Genomic DNA, 15,549 nt, shown 5'->3' on the forward strand with positions numbered 1-15,549 from the left:
GGCCTCCCAAAGTGTTGGGATTACAGGCATGAGCCACCACGACTGGCCCCAAAATCCAACTTTTGAGCACCAACATGACCCTCAAAGGAAATGCTCATTAAAGCATTTAAGATTTTGGATTTTTGGAGTAGGGATGCTAAAGTGGTAAGTATATATATGTAAAACACTTTTATATTCTGTTTTTTTTTTTTAATTTAATAATACAGTGGTTGCTTTTCTATGTCATCTTACATTAGCAACAGTTTGCTACATGACATTCCATTGCAGAAACAAATCTTGTGATATTTTTAACTAGCCCTCTGTTGCTGGATGGTGCAATGAACATCTGTTAATACACATCTTTTGCTCATGTGTCTGATTATTTTAACGTAAGATTTCAGCCTGTGGAAAGGGAATAAGTGTAAGCTTGAGCAGAGGAAAAGAGACCTAAAAGAATAAGGCGAGTCTGGGAAGAGTTCAATAGTTTATTTAGGGACATCGGACCCCTGTAGGCGAGAAATGCCTACAGACATCTTACGATGATCCTTAAATGGAAGAGAAGAGCAGTTTGAGAAGACTTAACCTCATTTAAACTTTTTTTTATTTATTTGATACGGAGTCTCGCTCTGTTGCCCAGGCTGGAATCTCGGTTCACTGCAACCTCCGCCTCCCAGGTTCAAGCGATTTTCCTGCTTTAGCCTCCCGAGTAGCTGGGGATTACAGGCGCAAACCACCACGCCCGCCTACTTTTTGTATTTTTAGTAGAGACGGGGTTTCACCAAATTGGCCAGGATGGTCTTGAACTTCTGACCTCAAGTGATCCGTCCCTCTCGGCCTCCGAAAGTGCTGAGATTACAGGTGTGAACCACCGCGCCCAATCTCATTTCATCTTAATGCCAGGCACTGTTTCTAAGACTTTTCTATATATAATTTGTTTCAGTTGCAGGTACTGTTATTCTCATCTACAGGCCAGAAGAGGTGCGAAGTTTAATTGCCCTGAGCTACTTATCTGCATTCAAATCCGCGCAGTTGGCTGAGCGTGGTGGCTCATGCCTGTAATCCCAACACTTTGGGAGGCCGAGGCGGGTGGATCACAAGGTCAGGAGTTCAAGACCAGCCTGGACAAATGGTGAAACCCTATCTCTACTAAAAATACAAAAAATTAGCTGGGCGTGGTGGCAGCTGCCTGTAATCTCAGCTACTTGGGAGGCTGAGGCAGGAGAATTGCTTGAACCCGGAGGCAGAGGTTGCAGTGAGCCAATATCACGCCACAGCACTCTAGACTGGGCGACACAGCGAGACTCCGTCTCAAAAAAAAAAAAAAAAATCCACGCAGTCTGGCTCCAGATAATTATATCCACTTTGCAGTCAAGGAACCATGCTGAGACGTTGAGCTGAAAACCCAGGTCTCACAGACTTCAAAGCTTTCTACACAAGAGTAGATGGTGGCAGTAAAAATTAAAGTGAGCTTGATCTATCCCTCCCATCCCCAAGAAAAGTAAAAAGCATGAGCTGAGACCAGAGAAAACCTCCACGGATTCCTTATCCCCTAAACATAAGAGGCATTTTAACGCTTAGCATTGCTTACTAGCAATCAGGCTTCAACTGTGAGGAGCCAGACTCTAAAGCTTTGTAACTCAATTCCGAAAAGCGCGCGAGCCTCCGAGAGACACAACTTCCCGCCTTCCAGCCGGTTGCAGCCGGCTCAGCAGCAGCCTCTCCAAGCGTAGGCGGTGACGTCAGCCGGGGAATTGGGCCCGCCCTCAGGATCTCGCTGCGTCTGCACGCTCAGAATAACCAACGAGTCGCGAAATTAGCCCCGCCCACTGCCCCGGAAGTTAATGCGGGAAGCCACACACCCCCTCCTCGGCCGGCAGGGGCGCAGCCATTTTAATTCATATCTGAGTGGGCGGTGGCGATTGGTGTTGGCGGTCTGGCTCTGCTGGGCAGGGGTTAACTTTACCGGTTTGGGGGTGGTTTTTAGTTTAATTTTTCTTTTTTAGCTTCCCATCGACGGTCAGTGCGCACGTTGTAATCAGCTGAGGCCATGTCAGGAGACGGAGCCACGGAGCAGGTGAGGAAGGAGAGTGGTGGGGCCTCGTGGCGACCTCTTCTCCACGTCTGTTCCTCCGACTGCTCCAGACATGTTCTCCTGAGGAAGGAATCGGGTCTAGTGAACCTGGGGGACAGGATATAGAAGAGTAGTGTGAGTCGGGAGCAAAATCTGACTAAGACTTTAATGTTTTTTTACTTCTCTGTCTTAGGCATGAATACGAACAAATAACTTGATTTAAACAATAGCCGGTAGGCTGATTCGTCCTGTTTAAATTCATGGGACTACTCCGGTTGGGATGCTTTCCTTTGATATCGTTTTGATATTAGATTGGATAGGAATTGATTATTTTAACGCCCACCCGCCGTTTTAGAAAAACTTGACAGTGTTTCACCCCGCCAAATGTACTGTACCCAGAAATAGGTTACTAGTTTGAGAAATATTTGAGACAAAGCTAATCTTGAGAAATAAGACTATTAGAGTGAGTGAAGAAAGAAGCAGTTACGGTGAGGTTTTGGGAATTTTGTGGCTTTCTTTCGTTTTCTTCCTTTTCTCCCTTTTAGACACATTTCATTTTCGTTTTTCCAGCTACAGAAGCATTGCAGGTATATGATAAGTTGAAAATGAGAAGTCTGTTTTGGCCACTGTAAATAAAACCATCTGTTTTAGTAGTAAATATGAGTGACAAATATTTTAAAATATGCGTGGCAAATATTTTAAAGTTCAGACTTTTAGATCAGTGTGATTTGTTTCTTTTGCTCATTGTATTCAGAATTTTGTAGACAGTATTTGCCTTTTACTGTGAGAGAGGAAGCTAAATAGTTATTAAAGATGCCATTAAATTTGTTTTTCGATCTAAGTCCTGGTGTGTTTAGGTAAATACAGTTTCTAAAATGGAGGCTAGGTAGCCTGCAGTCTCAATTTCCTGAAATTTCCCATTGCCATAGCAACGACATGCACTTAGGTTTTCATTTTTCAAGTTCCCTAGCTTATAACGTAGAAGATGTTATTGGACGTTGACAGAGATGAGGCAATATAGGAGTGTACCTAGTGCATAGTGGTGTAAGACTAGATTTCATTATGTTGGCTAAGTTTGACTAAATTGTTTTGTGTTTGCTCGAGGACTGGTTTCAGTCCAGAAATCTTCCCACTATTTACATTATACATACTGCTTGCACGCCCAAGCATGCAAAGTCTTAAGATTATTATACCAAAACTGTTTACCCCTTTTCTAATCTAGTATTTGTCATCTGAAAGTGAAGGAGTAATAAACAGAGGTTTCATTGAAAGTTTCTGAAATTCATTGTTAATTCTTAAAATTTATCTAAAATTGTAAAGACACAGAAATATTACCATTACCTCTTCAATGTTTTAGAACTGTGGTGTTTCAGTGGGACAGACGGTGGTGACAATTTACAGAAAAATAATTTCCCCCAAAGGTTTTATTGTGCAAAGTTTAGAACATAGAGAAAAGTTGAAAGCAAAGTGCAAAGAACACCTGTAGGACAACGCTTCACCTGGAATCAACAGTTGAAAGCCTTGCCGTGTTTGCTCTATCTCTCCATGCTAATTGATTGAGAACATGGTTTCTGTCACTCAGGTTGGAGTGCTGTGGCACATCACACCTCAGCCCAGCCTCGACCTTCCTGGGCTATGTGACCTCTTTGGCCTCAGCCTCCTGAGTAGCTGGGACTACAGGCACATGCCACCATGCCCAGCTAATTTTTTTTTTTTTTTTTTGAGACGGAGTCTTGTTCTGTCTCCCATACTGGAGTGCAGTGGTGCAACCTCGTCTCACTGTAGCCTCCATCTGCCGGGTTCAAGCGATTCCCCTGCCTTAGCCTCCCAAGTAGCTGGGATTACAGGTGCCTGCCACCATGCACAGCTGATTTTTGTATTTTAAGTAGAGATGGGGTTTCGCCATGTTGCCCAGGCTGGTCTCAAACTCCTGACCTTAAGTGATCTACTGGCCTCGGCCTTCCAAAGTCCTGGAAATTACAGGTGTGAGCTACCATGCCCGGCCTAATTTTTGTATTTTTTTTGTAGAGACAGGAATTCTCCATGTTGTCCAGCCTGGTCTCGAACTGCTGGGCTCAAGCGATCCACCCACCTTATGTCCCAAAGCGTTGGGATTATAGACAGGCCCAAGCCACCATGCCTGGTCCATGCATGTTTCTTTGCAAGTGTGTTGACACACTGCAGCCCCAAGTAGTTCAGCATTCTCATATGAGTAAGAGCAAAATGTTACATAGTCTTACCAAACTATTTTCCCACTCAAGAAAATATTTCTAAAATCTGGTCCATATTCAAATTTCCCCACTTGTCCCAAAAATGTGATTCTTTTTTTTTTTCTTAACCAGAATTGAATCTAGATTTACATATTGAATCATTTGGTTATGTCTCTTAAATAGTCCCACCATTTCTTCTCCTCCCCTGGGGCTGTTGTCTATTTGAAGAGTCAAGGACACTTATGCTCTTCTGGGTGTATTTGTTTTTTGTTGTTTGCTTGTTTGCTTTTGGTTTGGGGGTTGATGATGTCATTCATCTTCTGGATTTCCTGAAAACTTTACAGTTAGGTCTATACTCAGCCTTCATATTTGTGTTAAGTAATTTTGGATAGAATACTTAACATTATATCATTATATTATTACAGTTGCAGGCACTTCTGGGTTCTATTAGGATGGTTTAAGTTTGATCACTTGGTTTGAGTGATCTTTTCATTGTTAAGGGTCATGTTCCCCTTTGCAGTTAATAATCTGTGAGCTGATACGGTGTTCCTTAATCACCTTATACCTAGTTATCAATTTATAAACCTTGACTAAATCAGCTATTACATTGGAAGTAGCAAATAGTGGTTTTTTGTTTTTTGTATTTAAAAAAAACCCCACAATTCTATTCATCTGTGTCTGTTCACGGGCTCATACTTTTCTGCAAAAAAGACGTTTTTTACTCCCTAAAGATCAAGTATAGCTATGGATTCATGGATTTATCTTAGTATGTTAGTATCAGTGATAGCCATTTTCCTTTTGCACAATCAATTTGTCCAAACCTTTTTGGTGGCTCCTTATCTTTTCCTTCCTAAAAAGACAGTTTTGACATCTGATTTTCAACAAGGAAGTCTTCTTCATATAGCCTTTTCTTTAACTTTTTAATAATACATTTCAAACATAAAAAAATAGTGTAATATATGAAGTACCTGTCATAGAGCTTCAGTTTATGGCTAATCTTGTTTCTTGCATGACTTCATTTGCTTCTCCCACCCCCATTACTTTGAAGTAAATCCTAGATACTGTATTCAGCTTCAACTAAAATCGTCATTAAATGACACTTTAAGAAGTTACTGATTGAAAATATGAATCAGCTGTCCATTGCTTGATGTTTAAGACAATAGTGAAAATCTGGAAGAGAGCATCCAAAATAACCTGAAATCATGGATGAGAAAAAGAAACTCAATGAAACTAAAGAATAAGAAAAAAATTAAAACCACTCTGAATCATGGATTTTCTTTGGAAAAATGCAAAGGAATGGGGTGGAGAAAGAGTCCTGCAAAATACAGGTGTAGATTTAGCTTTTTAGTAGCATTGAAGTTCAAGTTTGTAGAATAAACCTGATAATATCTTAAATTTGTTACTATATGGATAGTCATTTCTCTCCTGGTGCTAAGATTTGTGATTTGTGCCTCCCAACAGAGGGAAATGGTTGCAGACAAGCAAAATCACTGCTAAGGTTTACTGCTTTGATTTTTTTTTTTTTTTTAAACTCTAGTAAGGAGTTCAATTTTGCATGTAGAGATCTATTGAAATTACCTTATAGTGTTCAATGATACTCTTCTAAAGTTCCTTGCTTACTGTTTTTGCCAGTTTAATGGTGATAAAACTATTTGCATATAGGTTTACTCCCCTAACATATATGAATTCTGTGTGTAATTACGGTTGTATTATTCATTTCATGGTTTTTTTTTTAAGTGTTTGATTTAACTTTTGATCTCATTCTTAGGTTCATTTAACCTTGTGTACTACTACTTTTACAGCATTTAATATGCTGTTTTACTTAGAGTTCTTCCATTGGGTTTTGAGCTTCTTGAATTGAGGAGATGGCCTTATTCGTTTTTACATCTTAAAAAGACCTAAGAAATAACGCTTTGATACTTAAAGGTATTCAGTAAGTGAATGGATTAAGTTTGCATCTAGGCTGTATATATGCAATACTTTATAAATTTCCCAAATAATTTAAACTATTAGGAAGACAGGTGCATAGTCATATTTGGGGCATAAGAGTGAATGGTTCTCTCCCCCAATCTGTTTTCCAGAGTGTGGTTGACTCTTAAAAGTTTTGTTGGATAAGAGGAAGGAGAGGAAAGCGTTTGGCCACATCCATTCTTTTTTTTTTTTTTTTGAGACAGAGTCTTGTTCTGTTGCCCAGGCTGGATTGTAGTGGTGTGATCTCAGCTCACTGCAACCTCTGCCTCCCAGGTTCAAGTGGTTCTCCTGCCTCAGCCTCCCGAGTAGCTGGGACGCCACCACGCCTGGCTAACTGGCCTTTTCAATTCATGTGAACCCTTCCCCCAAATTTTGTTTTTCTACTCTTATAAATAACATTTCACTTAAAAAAAAAAAAATATTTACTATTTACTACGAGGTCTCACTGTTTCCCAGGCTGGTCTTGAACTCCTGGACTCAAGTAATCCTCCTGCCTCAGCCTCCCAAACTGTTGAGATTACAGATCTGAGTCCAGCCATATTTCACTTTTTTTTTTTTTTTTCAAGGTGGGACCTCACTCTGTCACCTGGTCTGGAGTGCAGTGAAGTGATCTTAGCTCACTTCAACCTCTGCCTCCTGGGTTCAAGTGATTCTCCTGCCTCAGCTTCCAGAGTAGCTGGAATTACAGGCACCTGCCGCTATGCCCAGCTAATTTTTTGTATTTTTAGTAGAGATGGTGTTTCACCATGTTGGTCAGGCTGGTCTCGAATTCCTGACCTCATGATTTGCCCCCCTCAGCCTCCCAAAGTACTGGGATTACAGGCATGAGCCACTGCGCCTGGCCCACATTTCACCTTTTAAACAACGTATAGCCTATCCTAGAATTAGGAAGTCCTAAAGTACAAGCAAAATGATCCTCAGCTTGGAAAAATGACATGACTCCAGGAAGCACAAATTAATTGCCTGCAGTTCTTAACAAAGGAACATTTAGGCTTATAAATTTGTGTTTTTAGTGAAAAATAATTTTGGGAAGATTTAGAATAGAAGAAGTAGAAATAGGAGGAGTATGTGTTCTATTATAACTTATTAATAAGGAAAGAAAAAGTTGAAACACCCACAGTGTTTCAACTGAAACCTGTTTCAACTGAAACCTGAAATCTGGTTTATTTCGTTAGGTAACAATTAGTACTTACAAGCTATTTAGAAGTAACAGTATCACCAAACAATTTTAGTGAAGGTACATATGTGTAGGTGTTAGAAGAGGCAGAGAAAGAGGCTGGGCAATGTGTTTTTTGGACTTATTTTTCCCAAAATCTTTCTGTAACAGCTTTTCCTAGCCCTCCTATTAGTGATACTTATTTGGTGTAAGTTTTGGGCAGGCAAATTGATTTGATCTTTATTGTTGATATTTCTTAGGAAACTGGAGCATATCAACTATTCTATTTGGGAACAGTTATTCCTAAGAGCTCTGTGCTTAAAGAATGAGAAGTTTTTGTTTTTGAGACGGAGTCTAGTTCTGTAACCCAGGCTGGAGTGCAGTGGCATGATCTCCGCTCACAGCAACCTCTGCCTCCTTTGTTCAACCGATTCTCCTGCCTTAGCCTCCTAAGTAGCTAGGATTACAGGCACGTGCCACCACACCTGGCTGATTTTTGTATTTTTAGTAGAGATGGGGTTTCACCATCTTGGTCAGGCTGGTCTCAAACTCCTGACCTCGTGATCTACCCGCCTTGGCCTCCCAAAGTGCTGAGATTACAGGCGTGAGCCACTGCACCCGGCCTGAGAGTTGGATTTTTCTTAGTAATACAACAGAAAGGCACTATGTTAGTCAATATTACTTTCCTTCAGCATTATTTCAGGGAATGTAGGTGTTGACATCCCAGTAGACCTTCAGAAGGGCAAAATCTATATTTGGATGTTTTTACCTGTTGGACAATTGCACATACTAATTAATGATTTTAAGCTTTCTTTTTTTTTTTTTTCAAATAAACCTTCAGTTTAGTGACAGTGATTTTAAGCTTTTCTACCATGTCTCTAAATCTTTCTTTTTAGATAGGACCTACTTGCGAATTTGAGTCTGTTTTGTTTTGTCGAACAGTTGGTAATGGTGTGAGAATTGGGCTAAAAAGGGGATTTGAGTTGGCAGTTGTTTAAACTATTTGTAGATGAATGGACAGCTTAGGATACATAGTAAATATTGAATAAAATCAGAAGGGCAAAGCTATGTGTCCTAATTAATGTTTTTCTAATGTTTTGCTTAGTTTATTTAGTGAATTAAGTCTGGATTACTCATATTTGAAAGAAGTCTCATCTTTTAAATTCCAAAAGGTTAAGATTTTAATTTATATTTTGTAGCTCTTTGTTTCCTAGGGGATGAATATGTAAGTTTACTAAGCAGATAATGGTAAATATAATTATTTGCACCAGTATGTTAAGCCAAGATCTTTTTTTTTTAAGTTTTTTAGTTGTTTGTATGTTTAGATTTTTAATCTCTGGAAGATTTGAAGGGATTATTTTTGTTTTGTATTGGAAGATATGTGTTCAGTTTCATTCACAACAAACATGGAATAGGGTTTGGTTGTATTGGTAAAGGAGCACAAAAGCTGACATCTGGTCCTAATGTCCGGTGTCAGTGTCACATACAGTGCTTTATTTTCTCTCTCTCTCTCTCTCCTTTTTTTTTTTTTTAAAAGAGGCAGGGTTTCACCTTATTGACCAGGCTGGTTTCAAACTTCACCAGCCTTGGCCTCCCAGAGTGCTGGGATTACAGGTGTGAGCCACCACCCAGCCTTAGCACTTTATTCTCTAGGCTTATGAATGGAATCAATTAAGTTACTGAAGTCTCAGCCAGTCGCAATGGCTCACGCCTATAATCCCAGCATTTCGGGAGGCTGAGGCTAGTGGATCACTTGAGATCAGGAGAGACCAGCCTGGCCAGCATGGTAAAACCCCATCTCTACCAACAATACAAACATTAGCTGGGCGTGGTGGTGTACGCCTGTAATCCCAGCTACTTGGGAGGCTGAGGCAGGAGAATTGCTTGAACCCAGGAGGCAGCGGTTGCAGTGAGCCGAGATCCTGTCACTGCACTCCCACCTGGGCAACAGGGTGAAACTTCGTCTCAAGAAAAAAGAAAGTCTTACAGAGTTCTACTCAGCTCTACTTTTAATTTTGGAAAAAATTTAACCACAGAGAGAGTCTTAAGACTTCATATATATAGTTATATGCAGTTTTCTTAATATTTTCGCAAATAACTCACTTGGAATGACAAGTTGGTTGCCACCTTATTTTTAATGAAACATGACATTGGAAAAATTTGTGGAACAGATAGGTGAGGTGGTACATACTTCTTAAAGTGGAGTCCATGGCCCATTTGTGTCATAATTAGGTGTTTTATAAAAGCATAGATACCTAGACTCCAATTTCAAACCTAACTGTAAGTGGAGCTGAGAATCTCCATTTGAAACAGGTACCACAGTGGTTTTTATATGAGTAAAAGCTTGCAAACCACAGAGTTTACCTAGACCTTAGAAGTTGTTTTAAATACGTTCTTTATAAATAAGTGGAGGGGGAAAAATGGCAGATATTTGAGGATGGCATTTTACTGACTTTTCCTGCCCACATGCTCCCCACCCCCACTATATTTAGTTATTACCCTGAATAGTGTGATATAGCCATAAAACCAGGATTGAGACTCGGCTCTGCTTGTTCTGTTGGTCATAGTGAAAAGTTTACATGATCCCAAATCTTTCAGTCTTCCATCTTTCTCACCCTTGTATTCATATTTCTGTGTTATCACTTTAACTGATCCCTACTTAGAAAGAGAGAATTATCTTTCTTTTCTTTTCTTTTGCTTTTCTTTTTTTTTTTTGAGACCACGTCTCATTCTGTTGCCCAGGCTGGAGTGTGTGGAGTGCATTGGTGTGATCATGGCTCACCACAGCCTCAATCTCCTGGGCTCAAGGACTCCTCGCACTTCAGCCTCTGGAAGTGCTAGGATTACAGCCACTGCATCCAGCCTTAAATTATATTATTATTTCAGTCACTAATGTGATAGTGTCTGTCACTTCTCATCCCACCCTGGAATTAACAACTTCCTAATAATCACCTCTCATCCCACCCTCAAATTAACAACCTCCTAATAAAAGTTATGGGCTCATATAGAAAGAATGTGGTTAGGAGTTTCAATAAAGCATAATGCATGGAGCTTTTCAGAGGCTACATCACCTATCTACAGTTATATGTAAAAGCTATTAAAAATAGTCTTTCCTTCTTTTTCCAACTACATAACTGTGAGGCTGAAATTTCTTCATCTAAAACAATATAACAGACTGAAAGAAGCAAATAATGTGTTCTATTCAACCAGACATTTAAAAGATCTTGAATATGTAAAGTGGTGCCATTCTTTTTTTTTTTTTTTTTTTTTTTAAGAAATTTTCTTTGGTAAAATATTTATATTGCTATTTAAGGAATTTATTAATTTTAAATGAATTAAATACTTTAATTTTTTGTTTTAATTTCTAATTAAGTAGTGATAGAATTCCTTTGGATACCTCAATTTTTAAGAGTATAAAGCAATCCTTTACAAAAAGTTTGAGAATAGTTAGAATAGTACATGGTGCCTGTGAAGCCAAGATCATAAGTTCTGTTTCTTTGAGTGAGTTAGCTTCACATAACGGAAGGTTAAACATGGAAAGTAGCAAGCCAACCCACAGAATAGGAGAAAATTTTTGCAAATCATGTCTGATAAGGGACTTATAACTCTAACATGTAACATTCATTAATGAAAAAAACCCAGCCAGATGTGGTTGTGCACGCCTATAGTCCCAGCTACTTGGGAGGCTGAGGCAGGAGTTCAACTCCAGCTTGAGCAACATAGCAAAACTCTACCTGTAAAAAGTAATAATAATACGTCCAGTTTTTACTTCATTTATTATTTTTTTGAGGCGTAGCCTCGCTCTGTCGCCCAGACTGCAGTATAGTGGCACAATCTTGGCTCAAGGCAACCTCTGCCTCCCGGGCTCAAGGGATCCTCTCACCTTAGCCTCCTGAGCAGGTAGCATTACAGGTGCCTGCCACCACACCCAGCTAATTTTTTGTATTTTTAGTAGAGATTAGGTTTTACCATGTTGGCCAGGCTGGTCTCAAACTCTTGATAAGTCCAGTTTTTAAATATCTCCAAAGATGTACAAATGGCCAATAAGAAACTGAAAAGCTGCTCTTCTTCTATAGCCATCAGAGAAATGTAACTTAAAACAACAATGAGATATCACTTCACACTCACTAGGATGACTGTAATCAAAAACACAGATAATATCAAATGTTGGTAAGGATATGGAGAAATTAGAACCCTTTATACACTGGAAATGTAAAATAGTACAGCCCCCTTAAAGTCTGGTAGTTCTGGCCTGGTGCAGTGGCTCACGCCTGTAATCCCAGAGTACTTTGGTAGGCTGAGGTGGGCGGATCATGAGGTCAGGAGATCAAGACCATCCTAGCTAACACGGTGAAACCCAGTCTCTACTAAAAATACCAAAAAAAATTAGCCAGGCATGGTGGCACACACCTGTAATCCCAGATACTCAGGAGGCTGAGGCAAGAGAATCGCTTGAACCCAGGAGGTAGAGGTTGCAGTGAGCCAAGGTTGCACCACTGCACTCCAGCCTAGGTGACAGCAAGACTGTCTCAAAAAAAAAAAAAAAAAAGGTCTGGTAGTTCTTCAGAATGTTAAACATAGAGTTACTACATTACTTAGCAATTCCATTTGTAGGTGTATATTCAAGGAAAAGGAGAACACACAAAATGAACTCCACAAAGAAATCTTAAAACGCTAAGGTTCATAATAACATTATTAGTAATAGCCAAAATTGGAAACAGTCCAAGGTCCATCAGCTGATACATGAATAAATTAAATGTAGGATATGTGCATAATGGAATATTGTTAGAAGAAAAGTACTTAATATATGCAAAAACATCAACTTTGAAAACATGCTAACTGAAAGCCAGAAACAAGAGCAGTTATGGTGGCTCATAGCTGTAATCCCAATACTTTGAGAGGCTGAAGCAGGTGGATTGCTTGAGCCCAGGAGTTCAAGACCGGCCTGAACAATATTGCAAAACCCTATCTCTATTTAAAAAAATATATAAAAATTAGCTGGGCATGGTGGCACATGCCTGTAGTCCATTATCAGGAGGCCTACGTGGGAGGATCAATTGAGCCCAGGAGGTTGAGGCTGCAGTGGGCTGTGATTGTGCCACTGCATTTCAGTCTGGGTAACAGAGTAAGACCCTGTCTCAAGAAAAAAGAAAGCTAGAAACAAAAAAAAACACATATTGTATGATTACATTATATATGGGTACATCCCCAGAGACAAAGTAGATTAGTAGTTGCCTAGGGATCAGGGATTGGAGGGAAATGGGAGTGACTGCTAACAGGCACAGATTTTTTGGGAAGGGGGGAGGTGATAAAATGTTTTAAATTTGTGATGGTTCTGTAAACGTGAATATATTCAAAAATTGTATGTGAATCACTTCTCAATAAAGCCAGTACTGAAAAAGAAATTATAAAAGGTTAAACACGTAATACGCTTACCCTAGTTTCAAACTTTTTTTTTTTTTTTTTTTTTTTTTTTGAGATAGGGCCTGGCCCTGTTCCCAGGCTGGAGTGCAATGGTATGACCTTGGTTCACTGCAACGGACACCTCCTAAGCTCAATCCATCCTCCCACCTCAGCCTCCCAAATAGCTGGTGTTACAGATGCCTGCCACCACACCCAGCTAACTTTTGTAGAGATGGGGTTTTGCCATGTTGGCCAGGCTGATCTCCAACTCCTGAGCTCAAGTGATCCACCTGCCTCAGCCTCCTAAAGGGCTGGGATTATAAGCGTGAGCCACTGTTCCTGGCCCCTACCTTCTTTCTTTTAGCCAGCTGTACATGGTTGGTTTATTCACAGAGAAGATAAAATTAAGTCATTGGTAATATATATGCCTTGATAACTAGTCCAGTTTTTGCTCTACTCCTTTGATTTACGGTCCCCTGCCTGTTCCCCATTTACATCTCCTGAAGAATGATATTGGGATTATAGGTTGTTATTTCAAAAATAAAAGCTGGATTTTGATGTAGCTGATACTTCTGCTAATTCCCCAGGTATCTGGATAGGATTTTAGGGATTCTGTTAAATTGGATGGGGGAAAACACTGTTTCACCTACCCCTTGTTTACAGAGGTAATAGTGTTAGCACCAGCAGTCATCGCTCATGTAGTGAATTGGCCCCCTAGAGCTTGTTATTTCATGTATTAAGTATATATTACTATAAAAAACTTTGGGGTGGCTGGGCACAGTAACTCACTCCTGTAATCCCAGCACTGTGGGAGGCCGAGGTGGGTGGATCACGAGGTCAGGAGTTCAAGACCATCCTGGCCAACATGGTGAAACCCCGTCTCCACCAAAAATACAAAAATTAGCTGGATGTGAGGTCACGTTCCTATAATCCCAGCTACTCGGGAGGTTGAGGCAGGTGAATTGCTTAAACTGGGACCCTGGAGGTGGAGGTTGCAGTGAGCCAAAATTGCCGCTACTGTACTCCAGCCTGGGCTACAGAGCAAGACTCAAAAAAAAAAGGGAGCAAGGAGTGGTGGTGCACCACTGTAGTCCCAGCTACTTGGGAGGCTGAGGCAGGAGGATCACTGCAGAGGAGCTCTAGGCCAGCAGTGTAGAGAGAGACTGTCTTTTTAAAAAAACAGTAACAGCAACAAGATGCATATACACACAAACTTTTGGTTTCTTGGAAATCCCTCAAAATTTATGTATTTAAATTGTTCTGAGAAAAGGCTCATAGAGTTCATTAGACTGCAGAAAGTTTCTGTGGCACCAAAGAAAGGAGCAACTAGAGAGCCATCGCTTTGTTTTCTTTTTCTCTCTTTTTTTTTTTTTTGGAGTCTCACTCTGTTACCCAGGCTGAAGTACAGTGACACAATCTCAGCTCACTGCAGCCTCTGCCTCCCAGGTTCAAGAGATTCTCCCACTTCAGCCTCACACCCAGCTGATTTTTGTATTTTTAGTAGAGACGGGGTGTCACCATGTTTGTCAGGCTGGTCTTGAATGCCTGACCTGAAGTGATCCACCCGCCTCAGCCTCCCAAAGGTGTTGGGATTACAGGCATGAGCCACTGTGTCTGGCGAGCCATGGTTTTCAACCAGGACTGCTGCATGTTAGAATTACTTGAAAAGTTTTTTAAAAACATTGGTGGTGGCCGGGTGCGGTGGCTCAAGCCTGTAATCCCAGCACTTTGGGAGGCCGAGGCGGGTGGATCACAAGGTCAAGAGATCGAGACCATCCTGGTCAACATGGTGAAACCCCGTCTCTACTAAAAATACAAAAAATTAGCTGGGCATGGTGGTGCGTGTCTGTAATCCCAGCTACTCAGGAGGCTGAGGCAGGAGAATTGCCTGAACCCAGGAGGCGGAGGTTGCGGTGAGCCGAGATCGTGCCATTGCACTCCAGCCTGGGTAACAAGAGCGAAACTCCGTCTCAAAAAAAAAAAAAAAAAAAAAACACACACACATTGGTGGTATGTACATTCCTAGAGATTCCGGTTTAGTTGATTGAGGGTGAGGCTTGAACATCTTTTTAAAATCTCCTTCCCTTAGGTGATTCTAATGCAGATCGAGATTGAGAATCACTAAAGGGGTGGCTCATTTGATGTATTAAGGAGAAATGTAATACACCTTACTGTGATTATGCTTGGTCAGATAGCAGATCAGATTCTATCTTCTGTGTTTCTCTGTTCTTTTACAGATTATATGGTATACGTTATCTAATTTGGTAGGTTAATTTCAGCAAGTGAGTCTTGAGCTCCAGAATACCTGTGAACACTGTAAAGTAATTTAAATAGCTCTCTAATTGCAAAATTGACCTTACTAACAAGAGTAAAAACAATTAAAGCAATAAACCTTGGTAGTGATTCTGCTTGTCTACAATCCTTTCCTTCTTTCAGAGGGCAAAAAATCACAAATCTTAAGTACCAAGAGAAAAACAACCATATATTTTAGTAACAAATTTGAGATTTTATCAGGTTTATTCTTTGATGGTACTGAAAGGCTAAAATAAATTGACAATTCATACCTTATAAGATTCTTTGTCTGCCCCGTCCCCTGGCATTTTTTTCCAAAGCTAATCCATGTTTCAGAGTGGTTTGGGGTGTTTATCATCACTGATTACCTAAAAGTTCAAGTATAGATGAACTGTTTTTTGGTTCCCATATCAGTTGTACTTCTTTTTTTTTTTTTTTTTTTTTTTTGAGACAGAGTCTCCCTTTGT

The 15,549-nt window shown here is 40.3% G+C and overlaps 1 protein-coding gene across 1 annotated transcript in view; it reads left to right on the top strand.

The window, feature by feature from the left end:
• Window positions 1-1,823: 1,823 nt before the first annotated feature.
• CSTF3 (cleavage stimulation factor subunit 3) overlaps window positions 1,824-15,549 on the top strand; it is a 76,319-nt gene continuing 62,593 nt past the window's right edge. Inside the window, exon 1 of the mRNA XM_032283633.1 lies at window positions 1,824-2,053. Within this exon, the coding sequence (XP_032139524.1) occupies window positions 2,027-2,053 (27 nt within the window). The 5' untranslated portion in view covers window positions 1,824-2,026. The remainder of the gene's footprint in view (window positions 2,054-15,549) is intronic.

The sequence above is a fragment of the Sapajus apella genome, unplaced genomic scaffold (genome assembly GCF_009761245.1).
Source record: "Sapajus apella isolate SASKATOON/1434 unplaced genomic scaffold, GSC_monkey_1.0 scaffold14, whole genome shotgun sequence".
Taxonomy (NCBI): domain Eukaryota; kingdom Metazoa; phylum Chordata; class Mammalia; order Primates; family Cebidae; genus Sapajus; species Sapajus apella.